The sequence below is a fragment of the Bos mutus genome, chromosome 17, assembly GCF_027580195.1.
Source record: "Bos mutus isolate GX-2022 chromosome 17, NWIPB_WYAK_1.1, whole genome shotgun sequence".
NCBI lineage: Eukaryota > Metazoa > Chordata > Mammalia > Artiodactyla > Bovidae > Bos > Bos mutus.
Genome location: NC_091633.1, coordinates 56,880,925 through 56,900,085, shown reverse-complemented (window position 1 = coordinate 56,900,085; position 19,161 = coordinate 56,880,925). Strand labels below are relative to the sequence as shown.

The 19,161-nt window shown below is 38.2% G+C and overlaps 1 protein-coding gene across 6 annotated transcripts in view; it reads left to right on the top strand.

Annotated features, from left to right (window-relative positions):
* Positions 1-19,161, top strand: part of INPP4B (inositol polyphosphate-4-phosphatase type II B) — an 857,173-nt gene that overhangs the window by 736,066 nt on the left and 101,946 nt on the right. For all 6 annotated transcript variants that reach the window (XM_070386586.1, XM_070386587.1, XM_070386583.1 and 3 more), the window contains one exon: positions 9,016-9,175. In XM_070386586.1, coding sequence (XP_070242687.1) covers positions 9,016-9,175 — 160 coding nt within the window. The remainder of the gene's footprint in view (positions 1-9,015; positions 9,176-19,161) is intronic.

The following is a 19,161-nucleotide window of genomic DNA, read 5'->3' as shown; positions in this document are numbered from 1 at the left end:
AGAGCACTCGCTCATAAAAGGTACCCAATACTCATTTGTAGAATACATTAATGACTTTGAAGTTTCCTCTCAAATTACTATTCTTGTCTTCCTTCATATTTGGAAACATGGAATAATTTTAACTTAACTCAGCACCACGTCAGGTACCTTTTCCTCCATTAGAACTAAGGATTTTTTTTTTTTTTTTGAGGATTTTGTTTCTCTCTTCCAATTAAAAGCACCCAGTTAAATCCCTCTGTCCTTAGTGCATATTTCCCAGAGTCATAATCAACTCTGAAGCAACTATTCAAGTCATTTTCACAATTATCTCCAAGCATAGAAGTGGTAAAATTCAGGATGGACATAGAACATCAGAGATGACCAAAGTTAATAAAATGATGAGTGAAGGTCTCCAACAGCTTCCAGAAACCCAGTGGTGTAATTTGCATTTTACTTGATTATTTATGTGCTGATTGCAAAGGTTCTGGTTACACAGAAATAATTTCAGATATTTCCCAGCAAATATGAATTGAAAGTAGTTATTTTACCCTTGTCTCAGCTTTTTCTTTTTCCTTCCTAAGTCATGCCTAATAGGGTTGTCTAGTTTTGTTAATCTTATTACAAGGAGGGAACATTGAAAGCATCCATTCTTCCCACCAGAAAAGACAGGGAGAATTAGGCCAGTTGTTCCCTGCATGGCAATGGAAAGTGTTCCATCATCTGTTTTCTTGATGGATAGGAAAACTTCCTGAACTTCTCTAGTCCATTTCACCCAAGAGAGATGTGCTCTGAATTCTTATCTGATATTAAAGTCCACAAAAGGTGATTAAGCAAAGTTCATGACTGTCCATTAAAATGCACAAATGTTCTATTAAAGAAAAGAAACCCCAGATGAGATCTTTATGGGCATGCATATTCATGAAATCCTACCCATTTCAAGAGTTTTCCACATGCAGTTAATACATTCACCTTCAGCCCCCTGTTTTATAGCACCTCGTACAGTGTTTGATACAGACCAGTTCAATGTTGGAGGAGGCAATGGCACCCCACTCCAGTGGTGGGGAGTGCCACCCCTCACTTTCCAGGGGTGCCTGGAAAAGGCAATGGCACCCCACTCCAGTGGTGGGGAGTGCCACCCCTGACTTTCCAGGGGTACCTGGAAAATCCCATGGATAGAGCAGCCTGGTAGGCTGCAGACCACGAGGTCGCTGAAAGGTTGTTGTTGAATCACGCAAAGACACCGGGATTCTTGGCCCCCGGAGGAGATGAATCCAATCTGGGGCCAGAGATGAGGCTTGATCGCTCAGAGCTTTTGTGTGATAAAGTTTTATTAAAGTATAAAGGAGATAGAGAAAACTTCTGACATAGGCATCAGAAGGGGGCAGAAGAGTACCCCCTGCTAGTCTTCAGCTGGATGTTATAGTCACTAGCAGTCTGTTAATGAAAGAAAGGAATGTCTTAAAATTCAGGATGGCACCAGGCCCCTCACCCATAAGATGCATTTTGGGATAATCTTGGCACCAAATGGTTTATCCTGGGCCATAAAATGATTAACTTGAATCTTGAAGAAGGGCAGACCACCATACAAATAGTTTCATTTACTGGATTAGGGAAACAATATCTGAGTATAACATACTGGTTTGTCAAGCAGGTTCTGAGCCAAGAGGCTAACGACTTGAAGACAGAGTTTGGGGTAAATGCATAGCACATTAGCATTGCTTAAGACAAACATTTCCATAAGAAAAAGGCATTGGTTAACTTCAGGTGAAACCAGGTGTCATTATGGCGACACAGTATTTTAAGAGAAACCTCCTTTTAAATTTATATAGAGAAGGAAAAAAATCATGTTTGTTTCCTCCTGCCGCTTAAGAGAGAGAAAAATGTCTGACACTTGCAGGCTATTTCTTCCGTTTGGAGACCCCTGAGCGACTTCACTTTCACTTTTCACTTTCATGCATTGGAGAAGGAAATGGCAACCCACTCCAGTGTTCTTGCCTGGAGAATCCCAGGGACGGGGGAGCCTGGTGGGCTGCCGTCTATGGGGTGGCGCAGAGTCGGACACGACTGAAGCGACTTAGCAGCAGCAGCACAACCGTTCAATGTATTTTTCAGAATTAATGGAAGAATAAGCGAATGGATGGATTTGCTGACTCAGCAGTTCGTCTTCCAACTCAAGTCACTGTTTTTGACAGAGATATTTTATTTTTATTCGTGTAAGACTGATTTTCCTGTGGTTTTATATTGGATACCATTATCTCCCTTGGATACTTTCCTGACTGTTACAATGCCTGGTTTGATGGTGTGCAGCTGAAACCCAATTACCAATTTAAAATTAAAATCTTTAGTAAATGAGTCATTTTTAGTTTATTATTAAACAAAAGCTTTGTTTCATATTTCCATGGATTGGAATCTATAGCTTGATGTGACACATGTTAAAGTAAAATCAGCCATTCAGAATATGAGCTTAATTCTAACTTCAATTTGAAGATACTTGTGATAATAGTTCTTATAGTTGTATCTTAATTTATTTTGACTCCTAAAGCAGGCTATTAAGTTAATCAACAAATGTTAATTAAGCATCGATAATGTGCAGCAATGTTATGAGTACTTGGGGGAAAACAAATGCAGTCAAAAAAAAGAAAAATGGATTCTGACCTCAACAGCCATATCATCTAATTCAAGTAAATGGCCAGCACTCATAAAACAAGCAGAGATATTGAAAGATATTCTCAGATCAAAAGTAGTTATGGAACACATTAAAAATGTCAAAAGAATTCAGACAGAATTTATATGAAGGTTGAAGAGGATGAAAAAATCATTTCTTCCTTCCTTGTTTCATTCATTAATATTCATTCTTTTATTTATCTATAACCTGGTGAATACTAGGGGCTTCCCAAGTGGTGCTAGTGGTTAAGAACCCACCTGCCAATGCAAGAGATTGTGAGTTCGATCCCTGGGTCATAAAGATCCCCTGGAGGAGGGCATGGCAACTCTCTCCAGTATTCTAGCCTGGAGAATCCCATAGACAGAGAAGCCTGGCCGGCTGCAGTCCATGGGGTCACAAAGAATCAGACACAACTGAAGCAACTTAGCACGCATGCATGATGAGTACTAGGACCTGAGAAGAAAAGAATTAATAAACAATAGTTATTTCCCTTATAGAGCCCACTGTGTATTAAAAAGAAAAGATGCATTAATCAGAGAGAGAATAGCAGGAACAGTTCTTAGATATGTGGAACCTGAAAAGGTGAGAATTTGGATTGATGGAAGGTAAAGGAGAAGGCCCTCGAAGCATAAAAAGCAGCATGTGTCAAGTTAGAAACACTAGTTCCTCCAAGGTTTCCTTCATATCTTTGATATTCAGCAGTCAGCAGGCAGGTAGCCTATGCCCAGAAAATATGTTGAGCTAATTAGCAGCATGTTTCTAGGGCAGCAAGGAGACTGACCTGGATGAAGTTTTCATTTTGAAAACTAAAGAGAAATGTGTAGAGTTAGGATCTTGGTTGACCCAACTACAAGCAAGTTGAGAGAAGAGAAAATACTTGCTGCAGTACTCAGCCTGCTTTTGATCAGAGGAGTGATGGCACAAGCGTGTTATCGATGAAGATAAATGTGGCTCTTGTGTGTAGGCTTGATCATGTGAGAGCTAATCGATAGGTCTGGGCAAGATCCAAACCAGGGACTTTGGAGAGGTCACCTATTGGAGAAACAGTGACTGACCCTCTGAATCACTTGTGTAACTGGCACTGAATTTCAGGGTGAGGCCAGCAGTGTGGTCATTGGGAAACCGAGGTCAGGGATTATTGCGTGAGTAGGTGGATGAAATTAAGCAGGAGGATGAATAAGAAGCAAAGGTTGGGGGCATCTCAATTCTGATAGATGTCATGTATCTGGCTGATTTTAGTGAACATGGTGTGTATGTCGTGGACATGGTGTTTATATACATGTGTGTAGATATGTGTGTAGTATGTAGCTTGGGCCATGAATGTGCCATTTTGTACCATAAAGTATTATATGCACAACACCAGGATTCAGAAAGAAGAGTTATCAAGCTATGGAATGAACAAAGATTTGCAGTGTGGAGGAACCAGGCTTGTAGAGTGCAGATTACTCTCAGTCAACTCAAGGATAGACTGAAGCTTCTTTGTAAAGATGAGATTGGTCTTGTTAATTTTCTAATTGGTTCTATGCAAAGTGCTCAGAAATTCATAGTGAACCAGTGGCAAATTATGCATGGAGATAAAGATATAACAGGGTCCCCATATCAACTGTAGTTTAGCCTTTACATTCTTGCTGATCAGAAGTCATCCCTAGAAAAGTTAATTAGCTAAGAATTGCTGAATGAGTTTTTTGTTTTTTTTTTTAAGTTAACTGCTGATCCAAAGCAATCAGGATTTCTCTTGAGCTCATGAATGTGTGACATGCTGAGTAAGCACCACATTCCCTACCCTCATGGTTCACTCTGCCAGGTGTAATAGCCCCCTGGCTACTCATGTCTACATCCTTCAAATGTGTGTATCCATTGCCACTGGCTTTGACCTGCATGTTAGCTTACGTCCTAACCCAGAAATAAATAAGAACCAAGATCAGAACCTGACTCTGTTCCCCACTGACTTTTTCCCTCATTGCTGAGCAAAAGTTGATAGCCACTTCACCTTCTAGAAGTTGGGTTTTTCTGAAGGTGTTATTAAGGTTGAGGACACCATTAAGCTCCATTTAATAAAGGTTAGACTTTAACCCACCAACGTTCAGTTATTCTCTTCAGTAGTAGGCTAATGACTGCTATTGGAGCGGGAGAAGAAGGAAGGCCCAGCCATCTACTTTTCTGATATGTTGTCGTTGTGTGTGTGTGTGTGTGTGTGTGTGTGTGTGTGTGTGTGTGTATGTGTGTGTGTGTGTGTGTGTGTGTTTCTAAACCTGTCATGTGGCTGAGGGGATAAACAAAATCTGGAGGCAGATCATATTTTTCTTGCCTGAAAATGGGGAGGGGGAAGGTGGGAAGTGAGAGGAACTCCAGCCAGTCTTCATGCTTCTACTGTCTTCTCCCTGCTAAGCAGGCGATCTTCTTCATGATTTTAGTGAGGAAGAAAGTGGAGTACGTCCCAGCCATACCAGCAGTCTAAACAAAAAGAATCCCCACATGGACTGGCCTTGTGAATAAGAAGTCACCAAAATGAGAATGGATTTTTGCTGGTTATTTTCCTCTGTGCATATGCTTTCTCAGAGACATGATGGAAAATGGCTTGTTTAGTTAGAAGAGAAATCAGATACTCGAGGTACATCTTCAAAAATGTTTCCTACTCATTGTTAGCATCCTAGCTCCAAAATAATTATCTTGCTTGTAATTAATAATATTTCTTAATTATCTTCTAAGAAGTGAATTATCACCTTCCTCCTATAGTCCACGCCCTATTTCATACCTGGGCCCACGAATGGATTTGGGGCCTTGTTACTAACGTTGGCCTCTGTTAATATTTGCCATTTATGTCCTTTGACCCAGACTGATTGGTCCTTTAGTCAAGTGATTGCTGCACCCCTAATTACATGGTAATGTTCATTTCAGACTTAAGAGTACGTGGCACCAGCCTGCCTTTTTTGTAGAATCATCTCTTAGTTCAGAATTTGCCATTGGGCTCATGTTAAAGCCTCAGATAACAGAAACCTAATCTTAGGCTTGTGAGGTGACATGCACATGTCCCTGACCCTTCCTGAGCTCCCTCTCCCCAAAGCTTGTCCCCAAAGTTCTGGTTATTTCATGAAGAGGGATTCCTACTGGATACCAGCATTCTGTGGGAAATCATAAAGAATGAATCCAGTCTTTGGAATTAAATGGAATTTCTCATCTACCTCTACCATTTTAATATTGAATGTTATTCCGTATCTCTTACCAAAAGTTTCCTCGTCTCTAAAATCTGAGTCAATGATATTATGTGGTGGTTTTTGCAGGTTAAGTCAGCTAATGTGAATAGCAATCCCCAATCTGCCTCTGGGTTGGAGTCCTCTCTCTTCCTCCCCGTTTTGTTCCCTCTCTGCCTTTCTTCCAGACCTTCTGCGATATACTGAGGACACGTGTGTGCTTAGTCCCTCAGTCTTGTCCAGCTCTTTGCAACCCTTTGGACTATAGCCCACCAGGCTCCTACGTCCATGGGATTTTTCAGGCAAGAATACTGGAGTGGGTTGCCATTTCCTTCTCCTCTCAGATAACTCACAGTCTAGTATGAGAGACAGCAATGTAAATCAGTGACTTTAATCTACTTTGTCGACACAAGCAGTGTCCGGCAAAGCTCAGGGTTCTCTCACAACCGGCCTGGAAGGATCTGCTCTCCAAAAGATAAAGAACAGAATGAGTCTGCTCAGAGTCTGCTGCTGAATGTGCTTTCAACAGAGTATCTGATTGTGAATGAATCATGTATTAGTGTTACATAAGCAACTGCTCTATTTCTTACCCCCAAACGTCCTCCTAAGTGTTTTAAGACTGTTTGCCACACACAACACAACCTTTTACTATATGATTGTTGATCTTAATCAATGAGCATACTTCAGTTTGTTCTTCGTGCCAGTGAAGATCTCTGTACTGGCTGCAAAGCTGACTTTTTTCTCACAGCAGAATTGTATAACCTGAGGCATCTATAAAGGAAGAAGAACAATGGCTAGGTGTAGAATGCAAAATCATCCTCTTATATACCCTTCTGTTCGTGCTCCTCAAAGATGTGATTAAGAGCAGTTGATCCATCCTTTATATGCCTTTACATAAGAAAGTCAGCGTGCACTACTACTCATCTTTGATCAAAACATAAAATTTCTCTCATCATGAGTGACAGGAAGAGAGTTGAAAGCCTATCTCCTCTACAGAGCTAATCTAAAAATTAAGAGAAATTCTTTCCTCCTTTTTTCCTCAGTAACAGTTTGTCCACAGTATTAGCTGGAGAATTGCTTCATTTTTCAAATTATAGTCTGAAAAATAAGGTTGATGGTGGTGATTAAGGCATATTCAGAACAGGGACCATTTTGTCTGGTTATGGGCTTCCCTGATAGCTGATAAAGCTACCTGGTAAAGTTCCCTGGTAAAGAATCCACCTGTAATGCAGGAGACCCGGTTCAATTCCTGGGTCAGGAAGATCATCTGGAGAAGGGATAGGCTACCCACTCCAGTATTTTTGCTCTTCCCTGGTGGCTCAGATGATAAAGAATCTGCCTGCAATGTGGGTGACCTGGGTTCTATCCCTGGGTTGGGAGGATCCCCTGGAGGAGGGCATGGCTTCCCACTCCAATATTCTTACCTGGAGAATCCCATGGACAAAGGAGCCTGGCGAGCTACAGTCCATGAGGTTACAAAGAGTCAAATACAACTGAGTGACTAAGCATAGCACAGCAGAGCACAGTTTGGTTATATGATCTGGAATATAAACTCCTCACCAAATCTCAGTGAGTGATGTCACAAACTCAGCTTGCTTACATTTCTCCAGCATTGCCTCCTGGAAGTGATGAGCTTTTTAGCTCTCAAAATTTCATTTTTTCAGGTACTAGGCAGAAGATGATACAATTTATGGATTTATCAGCTTCCATTAAAAGCAAAATAAATGTGCTTTTAATTCTTGGGAGGAATGATCTGTATTTAGAGAAAAAATTGCTATGATTACTTGTGATTAACAGCATATTTGATACTCATGATAGAGGGTTATGAAAAGCAAGTATGATTTATTTAGAAAAGCCAGCAAGGGTAGGATGTGATTTTGCCAAATTGCAATAAACTTACCAAGAACTTTTGTAGAAACCATGTCATTGGGTCATTGGACTCCTACTGGAAAATCATCTCATTTCTGAGCACCTAAAGAGCTTATTGAAATTTCAACTTAGTGTTCCCAATGGTTCTTTTTTTTTAATTTAATTTTTATTTTATATTGGGATAGAGTTGACTTACAGTGTTGTGTTAGTTCCAGTTATATAGCGGAGTGATTCAGTTATACATATATCCATTCTTTTCAGGTTTTTCCCCACGTAGGCCATTACAGAATACTGAGTAGAGTTCCCCGTGCTATACAGTTGGTCCTTGTTGATAATTTGTGTTATATACGCAGTGTGTACCTGTTCATCTGAAACTGTTCTGGTTGGCTTGGTGACTCCCACGGATATGCATTTTAATTCTCTAGGTCATTCTGTGAGGATGATCTGAAGACCACACTTTAAGAACTTCTAATTCTTAGAGTCGTCAGATTCATAGCAACAAAAATTACAGTGGTGGTTGCCAAGGTTGGGTGAATGGATGAATGGACAATTCATGTTACAGGGTACAAATTTTCAGCTTAGGAAGATGAAAAATTGCTGGAGCCGGATGGTGATGATAGCTGCACACCAGTGTGAATGTATCAATACTGAATGCCACTGAATGATATGCTTAAAAATGGTTAAAATGCACCAGCCCCAATCATCCAGTATCATGAATTGAACTTGGACCGGCGATTTGTTTCATATATGATATTATACATGTTTCAATGCCATTCTCCCAAATTCATGTTGATGTATGGCAAAACCAATACAATATTGTAAAGTAAATGAATAAATAAATAAAATATATTTGACTATTTTATAGCTAAAAAAATGGTCAGCTTTGCATTATGTCTATATTATCACAATAAAAAGAAAAATAAGAAATTTGAATGCAAGCAGCAGTCATTATTTTAAAATATTGGTGAGTCTTTGCTTTCATACTAATTATTGATAAATAAAATAGATATCTCCAGTGTAAAAGGTAATTTGTGCTCAATTAGGGATCCACGTTGTACTATAGTTCCTCATTGCTTTATGACTGGGCGAAAACAATGACCTAAATAGAAAGATCATAGCACTTGATTTATGCTTTATTAAGAGAAAATAGATTTCTTGTCTATGCATAATTTGGCCAAATGAATGGGGGGATTAGAGTCACTCAGTCTGCATGATTGTTCCTCTTCCTGCTGTTCTCAAGTGGATTCATCTGATTTTGCCTCGTCTTGGTTTTGCAATACAGATCCATAGTGATACTCATGCTCTTTTCAGGACAGGGTGTGGGCCAGTGTGGGGAAGAGCCTGAACTGCATTATTGCAATGGTGGATAAACTGATCGAAAGAGAGAGCGGTGGCGAGGGAAGCAGCACCAGCAGCAAAGATGTAGAAAAGGACTCTTCTCCAGTGGACTCCATCATAACTCATCCAAAGGGTAAGGAATCATTTTTTTTTCCCAGTCATTGACTGAGTAAACAAAATGAGAAAGCCAAGATAAAATGAGATAGAAAAAAGAGGAGTCAATAGTGCTTTTGATGAAAGTGCTGATAGTGTGCTTTTCCACTGCTCTGGCTGGGGTGATGGAAGGCTATTTATCAAATTGCATCTCGGTTGTGTTTTCAGAACTGCTTGCAATGCTCATTTTTTTTTTTTAAACTACATAAAAACCCTCTTGAAAGGAGAGCACTGTTTTCTTTTAAAGAGTCTGATATAGTTTAATCTACTTTTATACACATTCCTCCAAAATTTTATTAGGAAGAAAAACAAGCATCTGAAAACGCTTAGAAACTTTGAGGACTATCAGGATGCAGCATCTTAAAAAGGCTTCTGAAAAGAAGGTGATATGGTAAAATGCTGTTCACCTTATTCTGAGGGAGTGAATGTGTGAATTATTTCAAAAACATGAAGAAGTCTTAATTCCATGTAAGAAGAATGTGTTTGTGTGTTATTCCAAAGACATTTTCATGAAGCTTAAGTTTTCATAGATACATGTATAGGCACATGCAGTGATGCATACATATGTCACAGTAGACACACACACACATAGATCTATGTATAGAGACAGAGACAGATACTTTCAAAGGTGTCTTATTACAAGGTTGACTAGCAAATATGGCTTCTTTTGTTAAAATTTTTTTGTTAATTTGATTAATTTTGCCAACAAAAACTAAGACAGATATCTGCAGTTCTCTATTATAGAAAGACTTGCTCCTAGAGTCATTCCAGCCAGATTCTTGAGTGTTTGGAGATAAAAAGCATTGCCCTACCCTCTTCTAAAATCTGCTTTCCCTTTTCCTTAAGGAAAATGAGTATAAGAAAATATGGCTGCTTATCAAATTAAATTGTTTTCTCAATTTGTTTTGCTGATTTTTTTATTACTCACATTTTCATCAGGAGTTTAATTACAGGAAACATCAATCTTTCATCACCTGATTAACAGTAGAACCATTTCTAAATCACATTCATCAACAGTGACTTTCTAAAGTTTTCTTACTGTAGGTGGTTCTCATCCTCCATATTACATTCACTTAGGTGGAAAGTTTACGCTGATTTTTTTTTTTATGTTCTACTTGATTTAACTGTATATGGGGATTTTCTTTTTTAATAATATCAATTTTATTAATGAAGCTGGTCCAGATTCATAACTTCACATGAATCAAAATGAAAGCCTGTCATAATTTATGTCAAAAAGAAATAGTATACTTCAGTTTTCTTTAACTGAATATTTATTGACCATCAGCAATGAGCCAGGCACTGTGCTGTGCTCTGGAAAATGAGGTAAAGAAGCAGAATCCATATTAGTGATTTGTTCTGTCCATTAAGTGTTCAAGGCACTTGGAACAGAGTAAGATTAAGAGGTTAAGGGATACTGAATTTAGCCACATTTTTTGATGTTGCAGAAAACTGCTTATTGACGAGAACAGAGTTCCAAAGTATTGGAAATTATGCATTTATTTGTATCTTGTATTTTATCAGAAGATCGTATCTGTGCAATCAGTTTCCATTTAAAAAGTAAAAATATTTGGTAGGTAAGTCATCTGTAAAATTAGATGAATCACTTTCATTTGAATGTAAGATATTCTTTGGATATAGCCTAAAAACCATGTAGAATTTGCTCCTAAAGTGAATTCATAACTAGATCAGTTTTATGGATGGCTGGAGTCAAATTATAACACAGTGTCCTATAATTTATTTCATTATTTTTATTACTTTTTATTAATATCTTATTTTCCATGTTTATTTCATTCATTCTTTTTTGAGTTATAAATGTTTTTTAGGAGATAAGACACTGTTTACATTTATAAAATTAAATACATACTTTGGTCTGAAAATTATTTAGTATTGGATAATTTATTATATAGTATTAGATAATGTAGTATTATCAAATAATTCTAAAGTTAAAGCTGTTAACATTTTATGTGCTGGATGATTATGTATAGAATGCACAACAGAATGTTTTGGTAAAGATATTGGTTCATAAAAGGGATGATTAACAAATATAAATGTGATGTATTGCAAATGAATGTGTGCTCAAGTATACTTAAAATATATTAAATATGTGATGGATGTTATTGCATATTTAAGTGGAATTATTATCAGTTATTTAAGTAAAGTGTATTTTTATTAAATAATAAAAATAATACTTATTATTAATTTTTTAAATCTTCCTCTTAATTTAGGAAAAATGCACTTTTAGTTTCTACCCTGAACTTTGTCACATTAAACAATGCAGCAGAGAAATTAATAATGGCTTTCTGAACTATGAAGCAAACAAGCTAAAGTTGCAGTTTGCATATACTACCCCCTTAACTATTTCAGAAAAAAATATTTGAGATCAGTTCAGTTCACTCAGTTGTGTCTGGCTCTTTGCCACCCCATGAACTGCAGCATGCCAGGCTTCCCTGTCCATCACCAACTCCCAGAGTCCACCAAACTCATGTCTATTGAGTCCGTGATGCCATCTAACCGTCTCATCCTCTGTCGTCCCCTTCTCCTCCTGCCCTCAATCCCTCCCAGCATCAGGGTTCTTTCACATGAGTCAGCTCTTCGCATCAGGTGGCCAAAGTGTTGGAGTTCAAGCTTCAACATCAGTCCTTCCAATGAACATCCAGGACTGATCTCCTTTAGGATGGACTGGTTGGATCTCCTTGCAGTCCAGGGGACTCTCAAGAGTCTTCTCCAACACCACAGTTCAAAAGCATCAATTCTTCGACACAGCTTTCTTCACAGTCCAACTCTCACATCCATACATGACCACTGGAAAAACCATAGCCTTGACTAGACAGACCTTTGTTGGCAAAGTAATGTCTCTGCTTTTGAATATGCTGTCTAGATTGGTCATAACTTTCCTTCTAAGGAGTAAGCAATTATGTCTGCAGTGATTTTGGAGCCCCCAAAAATAAAGTCAGCCACTGTTTCCACTGTTTCCCCAACTATTTCCCATGAAGTAAAGGGACCGGATGCCATGATCTTAGTTTTCTGAATGTTGAGCTTTAAGCCAACCTTTTCACTCTCCTCTTTCACTTTCATCAAGAGGCTTTTGAGTTCCTCTTCACTTTCTGCCATAAGGGTGGTGTCATCTGCATATCTGAGGTTATTGATATTTCTCCCGGAAATCTTGATTCCAGCTTGTGCTTCTTCCAGCCCAGCGTTTCTCATGATGTACTCTGCATATAAGATAAATAAGCAGGGTGACAATATACAGCCTTCACGTACTCCTTTTCCTATTTAGAACCAGTCTGTTGTTCCATGTCCAGTTCTAACTGTTGCTTCCTGACCTGCATATAGGTTTCTCAAGAGGCAGGTCAGGTGGTCTGGTATTCCCATCTCTTTCAGAATTTTCCACAGTTGATTGTGATCCACACAGTCAAAGGCTTTGGCATAGTCAATAAAGCAGAAATAGATGTTTTTCTGGAACTCTCTTGCTTTTTTGATGATCCAGAGGATGTTAGCAATTTGATCTCTGGTTCCTCTGCCTTTTCTAAAACCATCTTGAGATATACATTCAGTAATGATATGTTCTCAATTTAACTGCATTTCAAACTTTTATTAGAAAAAGATAATTATAAAAATTTGAGAAGAAAAAGAAATAGGATTATGCACAATTTTCACTTTATTTCTGTTAGACACACATTTTGAATATATGTTTAGACACACACATACACTGTGACCAAACTGCTGTACACAGTATAAATATAGATGTGCTTCTTGATATACTGCATATCATTATGAGTATTTCCTCACAAACATTGTCTGGAAATAATGAGATGATAATGATGATAAACTATTTCATCAAAAGAGAAACCACTCTTTTAGGTATTTAATTAATATTATAATGCTGCATTTAACATGTAAGCATCTTTGAACATGAAAATCTTTAACTACATCTCAGAAATTTTCCTGTAAGTCAGATTGCTGCAAGTGGAATTATTTTATAAGGAAGAGTTATTCCTTCTCTCCCATGTATTTATTTATATAATGACTTGTTGATATCAGTGTGGACTCATGAATACTTATTTTATCCTTTGGTTTATATGCCTCTTATGTTATTATTTATTGGGGGTTCAAATTGTTCAAGGGCTAGCTAGTAGGAGCTCTTGGTGGCCTTTTGGTAGCTTCTCTTGCATTAGACTATGTATTTCGTTTCTCACTTACTTTTACATTTTATTCACTCTCTTATTCTCCGGCTTCATAAAAAAGCTTGCTCTAGGTTCATCTGTATCTGCCCCAGCTTGTGGTTCAGCTAGTTTCCAAGGAACCCTGGTTTCTTTTTTGGAGAATAGCATTTAGAAACCAACATTTAGTTGGGTGGGGATGTTTTAATGATTCTTTGTAACAATAGGTACTCTGAACAGCAGTACCTACAAGCACTCTTGTCTTACCAGCCTTAGATATTTTCAGTGATTTCATGCCATTTTGGACGAAAATTGTCATATTGTAGTTTCTAACTATTTGTGTCTTGATATTGTGGTGCAGCAGTAAAGAATCCGCCTGCCAGTGCAGGAGACTCAAGAGATGCGAGTTTGATATCTGAGTCAGGAAGATTCCCCTGGAGTAGGAAATGGCAGCCCACTCCAGTGTTCTTGTCTGGAAAATTTCACTGACAGAGGAGCCTGGTGGGCTACAGTCCACGGGGTTGAAAAGAGTCAGACATGACTGAATATGCATGCATATGCACATTATGTAACTTAATAATGGATTTCAAAATAATATTTTTGATAGTAAAATCCATTTCTTCAATAACACCACATTTATCCTCAGTCCATAGCTGTGGTGGAAAAGTTATTACATTATTTTCATTTTACAGTTAATTAATAAATTGATTTAGGGAATGATTTGAGTCATTTAGAGTTTATTGTTATGTGTGAGGTACTAAATACTGATAGGCATTTCTTGCCACATCATCTATGAGTGATTGTTTTCCTCACATTAGTTTTTTCCTTATAGTTCAGTTCTGCAAATATTTTAATCAACAAAATAATTGTCAATTTCTGATCAATTAATCAATCAATTTAATCAAATTTTGTTCATGTGCTTTTGACTGTTGTGTTTTATATTGGGATATGTTTTGAAATCTCATAATTAACCTTATGATAGTCAGTTTTTCTTTCTTTACCATCATCTTGTATTTTTACATTATAATCATAATTCGTGTTTCTTTGTTGGTTAAACAGATGGTCTTCTGAATTTTTGATACCTTTATTCATTTTTTAATGTTCCTCTATAACTGCAGATATTTCTCTTTTCAACTTGTAGATTTTTCTCTTTACAGTGTATCAGTTTAATAATGTTTTAAACATGTAGTTTTGGAGGTTTTTTTTATTTTAGATCTAGAATTTTGCACTATATCTTACTTCATAAATTTCTTTTCAGGATTACTGCAGATAGAGGTGAGAGAAGAAAATCTTTCTGTACATTCTGAGAACGAGTAATAGAATAACCATTCCAAACTCTCATGCTGATGTATATTCGTATTTTTTCTTAACAAACAAGATTGTTCTCTTATTTTTGTACATTTAAACATACTTATAAGCAGATGGCTCAGTTGGTAACGAATCTGCCTGCAATGCAGGAGACCTGGGTTTGATTCCTGGGTTTGGAAGATCCCTTGGAGAAAGAAATGGCAACACTCTCCAGTATTCTTGCCTGGAGAATTCCATAGACAGAGGAGCCTGGTGGGCTACAGTCCATGGGGTCGCAAAGAGACATGATTGAGTAACTAACACTTTCACTTTTCAAAGGTATAGCATCAGGTACAGTGTAATATGAGACTTCCCTGTTGGCTCAGAGGGTAAAGCGTTTGTCTGCAATGCAGGAGACCCGGGTTTGATCCCTGGGTTGGGAAGATCTCCTGGAGAAGGAAATGGCAACCCACTCCAGTACTCTTGCCTAGAAAATCCCATGGACAGAGGAGCCTGGTAGGCTACAGTCCACGGGGTCACAAAGAGTCGGACACGACTGAGTGACTTCACTTTCACAGTGTATCACAGGACTGCCTCCCTACTTTTACATACTATTCTATTAATGATATTTAAGTTTTATTAACTATTCCCTTGCAGCTCAGCTGGTAAAGAATCCACCTGCAATGCGGGAGACCTAGGTTCGATCCCTGGGTTGGGAAAGTCCCCTGGAGAAGGGAAAGGCTAACCACTCCCGTATTCTGGCCTAGAGAATTCTCTGGACTGTACAGTCCATGGAGTTGCAAAGAGTTGAACATGATTGAGCAACTTTCACTAATAACTCCATTGAAATCCATAAACCTTGCTAAATTGGACCTATCCCTCAGGCTTCTCAAAATTCAAGTAATACTTAAGCATCACTATGCACTGGACATTTTGAAATATTAGGGGCACAAGAAGATTAAGACCCAGTCTGTCTCAATTCTACCGAAGAGATTGATATCTAAACCCATGACTGTAATATAATACACTTTTGAGTACACGCTGAAAAATACCTGTTTCTTTCATCCATCATGCCTCCTGCCCTACTAAGGTTTATTTTATTCACATGTTATAAACATTTCCTATCTACTCACAGAAGCAACAGATTAAAATGATGAGAAAGCGGAGATAAATATAGATCCTTGAGGCACATTACAAAAAAGAATTGCATGCATTGAAATACACTAGTTAATCACTACTCTGGGAACATGTGTTCATCCAGCTATACGTTGATCCATTCATGTTATTGGATGGCCTGTATTTCTCTGTCTTTCACAAGGGTATCATGAAGTGTCCTATGAAAGGCCAAACACCCTATGTCATTGAATACTTTTTCCCCCTCATCTACCCAGCTATCAGTTCTGCCGAAAAGAAGATGAAGTTCCCCTGACATAGTTTTTCCTAATGAGCCCAGTTTGCCTTTAAGTCATCACTTTTTCTTCATACAAAGGTGGTAAATATCAGGCACATCACAGACTTAGTTCACTTACTAGTGGTTAGATTCATGTCCTTTCCCAAGTCATAGTTTTCCTTTAACTTTCAGACACACTCCTTGTGGGACCTGAGAATTCACTTTTCCTCCCACATCTTCTACTATATTTCCAGCTGCCTCCAGTTAACAAAATTGTCTGATAACTACCAAGAACTTATTTTATTTCAAAATAATTTATTACCATTTATAATCCATAGCTTGCTAATGCCAAAGATCAGTCATCTGAAAAAGGCACTCCATCCTCCAAATAGGGACAAATCCAAGGCTTTTTGTTTGTTTATTTTAAGCAAATCTCCCATGTTGTATCTTATATCTTTGGTCAGCCACAGTAACTATCTTCCTAATACACTGGAAATAATTAATGACTAGAACAATTAATCAGTTGACACTGCTATATCTAAAATAGTTCATGGCATTAAGCCTTATGGAAGAGACACACCAAATATATGTTAGTTGAAAAACAAAGAGGAAGATCCCTTCATTCATTCAATAGATACTATTTGAACATCTATCCTATACCAGGCACTGTATCTAGAAACACATTTAGTCACTGCCCTGTTCTTGACATCTGGTGGATAAACAGTTGTATTTGAAAGAAGACACACAGAGATTTTCCAAAGACAGCTTCTGCAAGATAAAGAACATAGAAGAGGAAGTATACATTTGGGAGTCCTCAGCAGATAGATAGATGAAAGTGGAGAAAATGAAAAGAGAAAGAATAAGAAAAGATGAGCAAAATCTATCTTGCTGAGCCTTGGGGCATGGAAACTGCCTTCAACTGAGGAGTTGGAAGCACCAAGGGATGAAGATCAAATGCAACTTGGATACTAAACAAAGGCATCCAAAGAGAGGAAATAATCACTTTAGTAGTTAAAACTAACTGCAGTCACATTTATATGACATATACTTTGCTAAACTTTCCATCCATCCCTCCCTTCAATCTCACAACAAACTTACAGGGGATATTGTTTTTATTCCCATTTTATAGATGAGAAAGTTGAGCACTGCTTCTAAGATCACAGAGCTGGTAGATAACTGAGCAAGGATTCACATCCAGGCGAGTGATTCCTGATTGAATTTGTTGAAAAGAATTGGGTGTGCAGAATAACTGGTGAAAAGGAATGCTTACTTTTTTACCTTTAATATATTTTTTTAATTGGAGGATGATTACAATGTTGTATTGGTTTCTGACGTACAATATGAATCAGCCATAAGTATAAAATTTTAAGAGCAGTTTTGCATGTAAGTTTACTTTCCTTTATGTTTGCCATTAATATTTGATTAATGGTTTTCCAGGTGGTCATAGCTAATGCTTCACTTGTTGCTTATGTTTCTCCCTATCTTACAAGGCCCTAAACTCCCAGACTCCTACGTGTCTCTTCATGGTGCTCGGCCGTCTTTGTCTCATCCTGCTTCATCCTTTCTTATCCAGTCACACTGGACTCTTTTGAGATCTCATCTTATGCTTTTCAGTGCTGGGCTTTCAAAGGATTGCCCATCTCTACCATCCACAGGCTCAAACTTTTTATCCTCTGAGATGTCTTTTCTGATCTTTCAGGCCACAGCTGGCATTACAAGCATGGGAGCAGGGCAAGTGCACAGATTCCTCTCAGCAGGGCCCTGTGCCATGGGTTTAAGCTCTGTGGTCATCACGCCTTTTTAATAATGTTAGCTGTGTTGTTGTGAAGGCTGTGTCTGGGACATGGAGACTTACTTCATCTCCAGTTCTGCCCCCCTGGTTCTCCAGTGCCTGCCCAGCTTCCCCATTCTTATCCCAGCCCAATGACCATCTCCCGTTCCCACCATACCTACCAAGGGGCCAGGGTGCAAGTGCTGGAGAGGCAGACTAGGTGCCTTTGAAGATCTGTTCACAGGCTATCACCATGCCTAAAGGAGTATGACACAAAAGAGTAAATGGAAATCACCATGACAGGCCAGAGAGATACTACTGAGGAAGAAAGAAAAAACCTTGCTTACTGCTTTTTAAGCAGAAGTCTCATAATTTTATTTTTTCATTGAATTCTGCAAATCATAGAATCATGCTTTCTACAAGGATTGCAAGTACAGAGTCCCACAGACATCATGCATGATAATGATCAAGTTCACCTGAATGAGCCAGCTGAAACTGATGGACACTGGAACAAACTAGGAAGAATATATCCCTTCAAAAGAGGGCCACCACTCCAGCTCCAGCCAGTCATTCCCATATGGGAATGTGGATCTAAAGTTACCATATCTTCTGATTTTTCAAGTGAATCTGAATTTTTGCATAAAATATCCCAATTTTTAAAAGTTGATAATAGTTTTTTTTTAAATAATTATAATGGGAGGAAGGCCAAATAAAATACATTTGAGGGTCAAATGAAGCTGTTCCTGGGCCACTGGTTTGCAGCCTCTGTATTTCTGATTTATTGGAAATACTATTTTAAATGTTATCTCTCCTACTAGACTTGGCTCTATGAGAGAATATGCCAAGTATTTTTTTTTTTTCCTCTGAATCTCCAGAGCCTAACATAATTCAGAGGCTAACACTGTGGAGTAAAGGCTGAATCACCCTGATCTGCACTGCTACTAGACAAGAAATGCTTAGTTTTCTCAGTATTTCCAAATGTACGTGCATATCTATGCAAGCTGCTGCTTGGCTGTGCTCAGTCGTGTCTGACTCTGCAACCCCATGGATTGTAGCCTGCCAGGCCCCTCTGTCCATGCGATTTCCAGGCAAGAATACTGCAGTGGGTTGCCGTTTCCTACTATAGTATTTATGCATACATACCTGAAAATCATCATATCCTCAGAACTTGCACTTAACATGAGAATTATTTAAGTGGTTTTATAATGTGTAACAAGTCTATTTTACTTTGTAAAGTATAAATATACAAGTGCAAAGCATCATTGTCATCAACAGGTTTATATATTAATACTCCTGGATTCAATGATTTCTGCACATGAATATTTAGAATTTCATTGGAAAGAAAAAAATCAATGAAT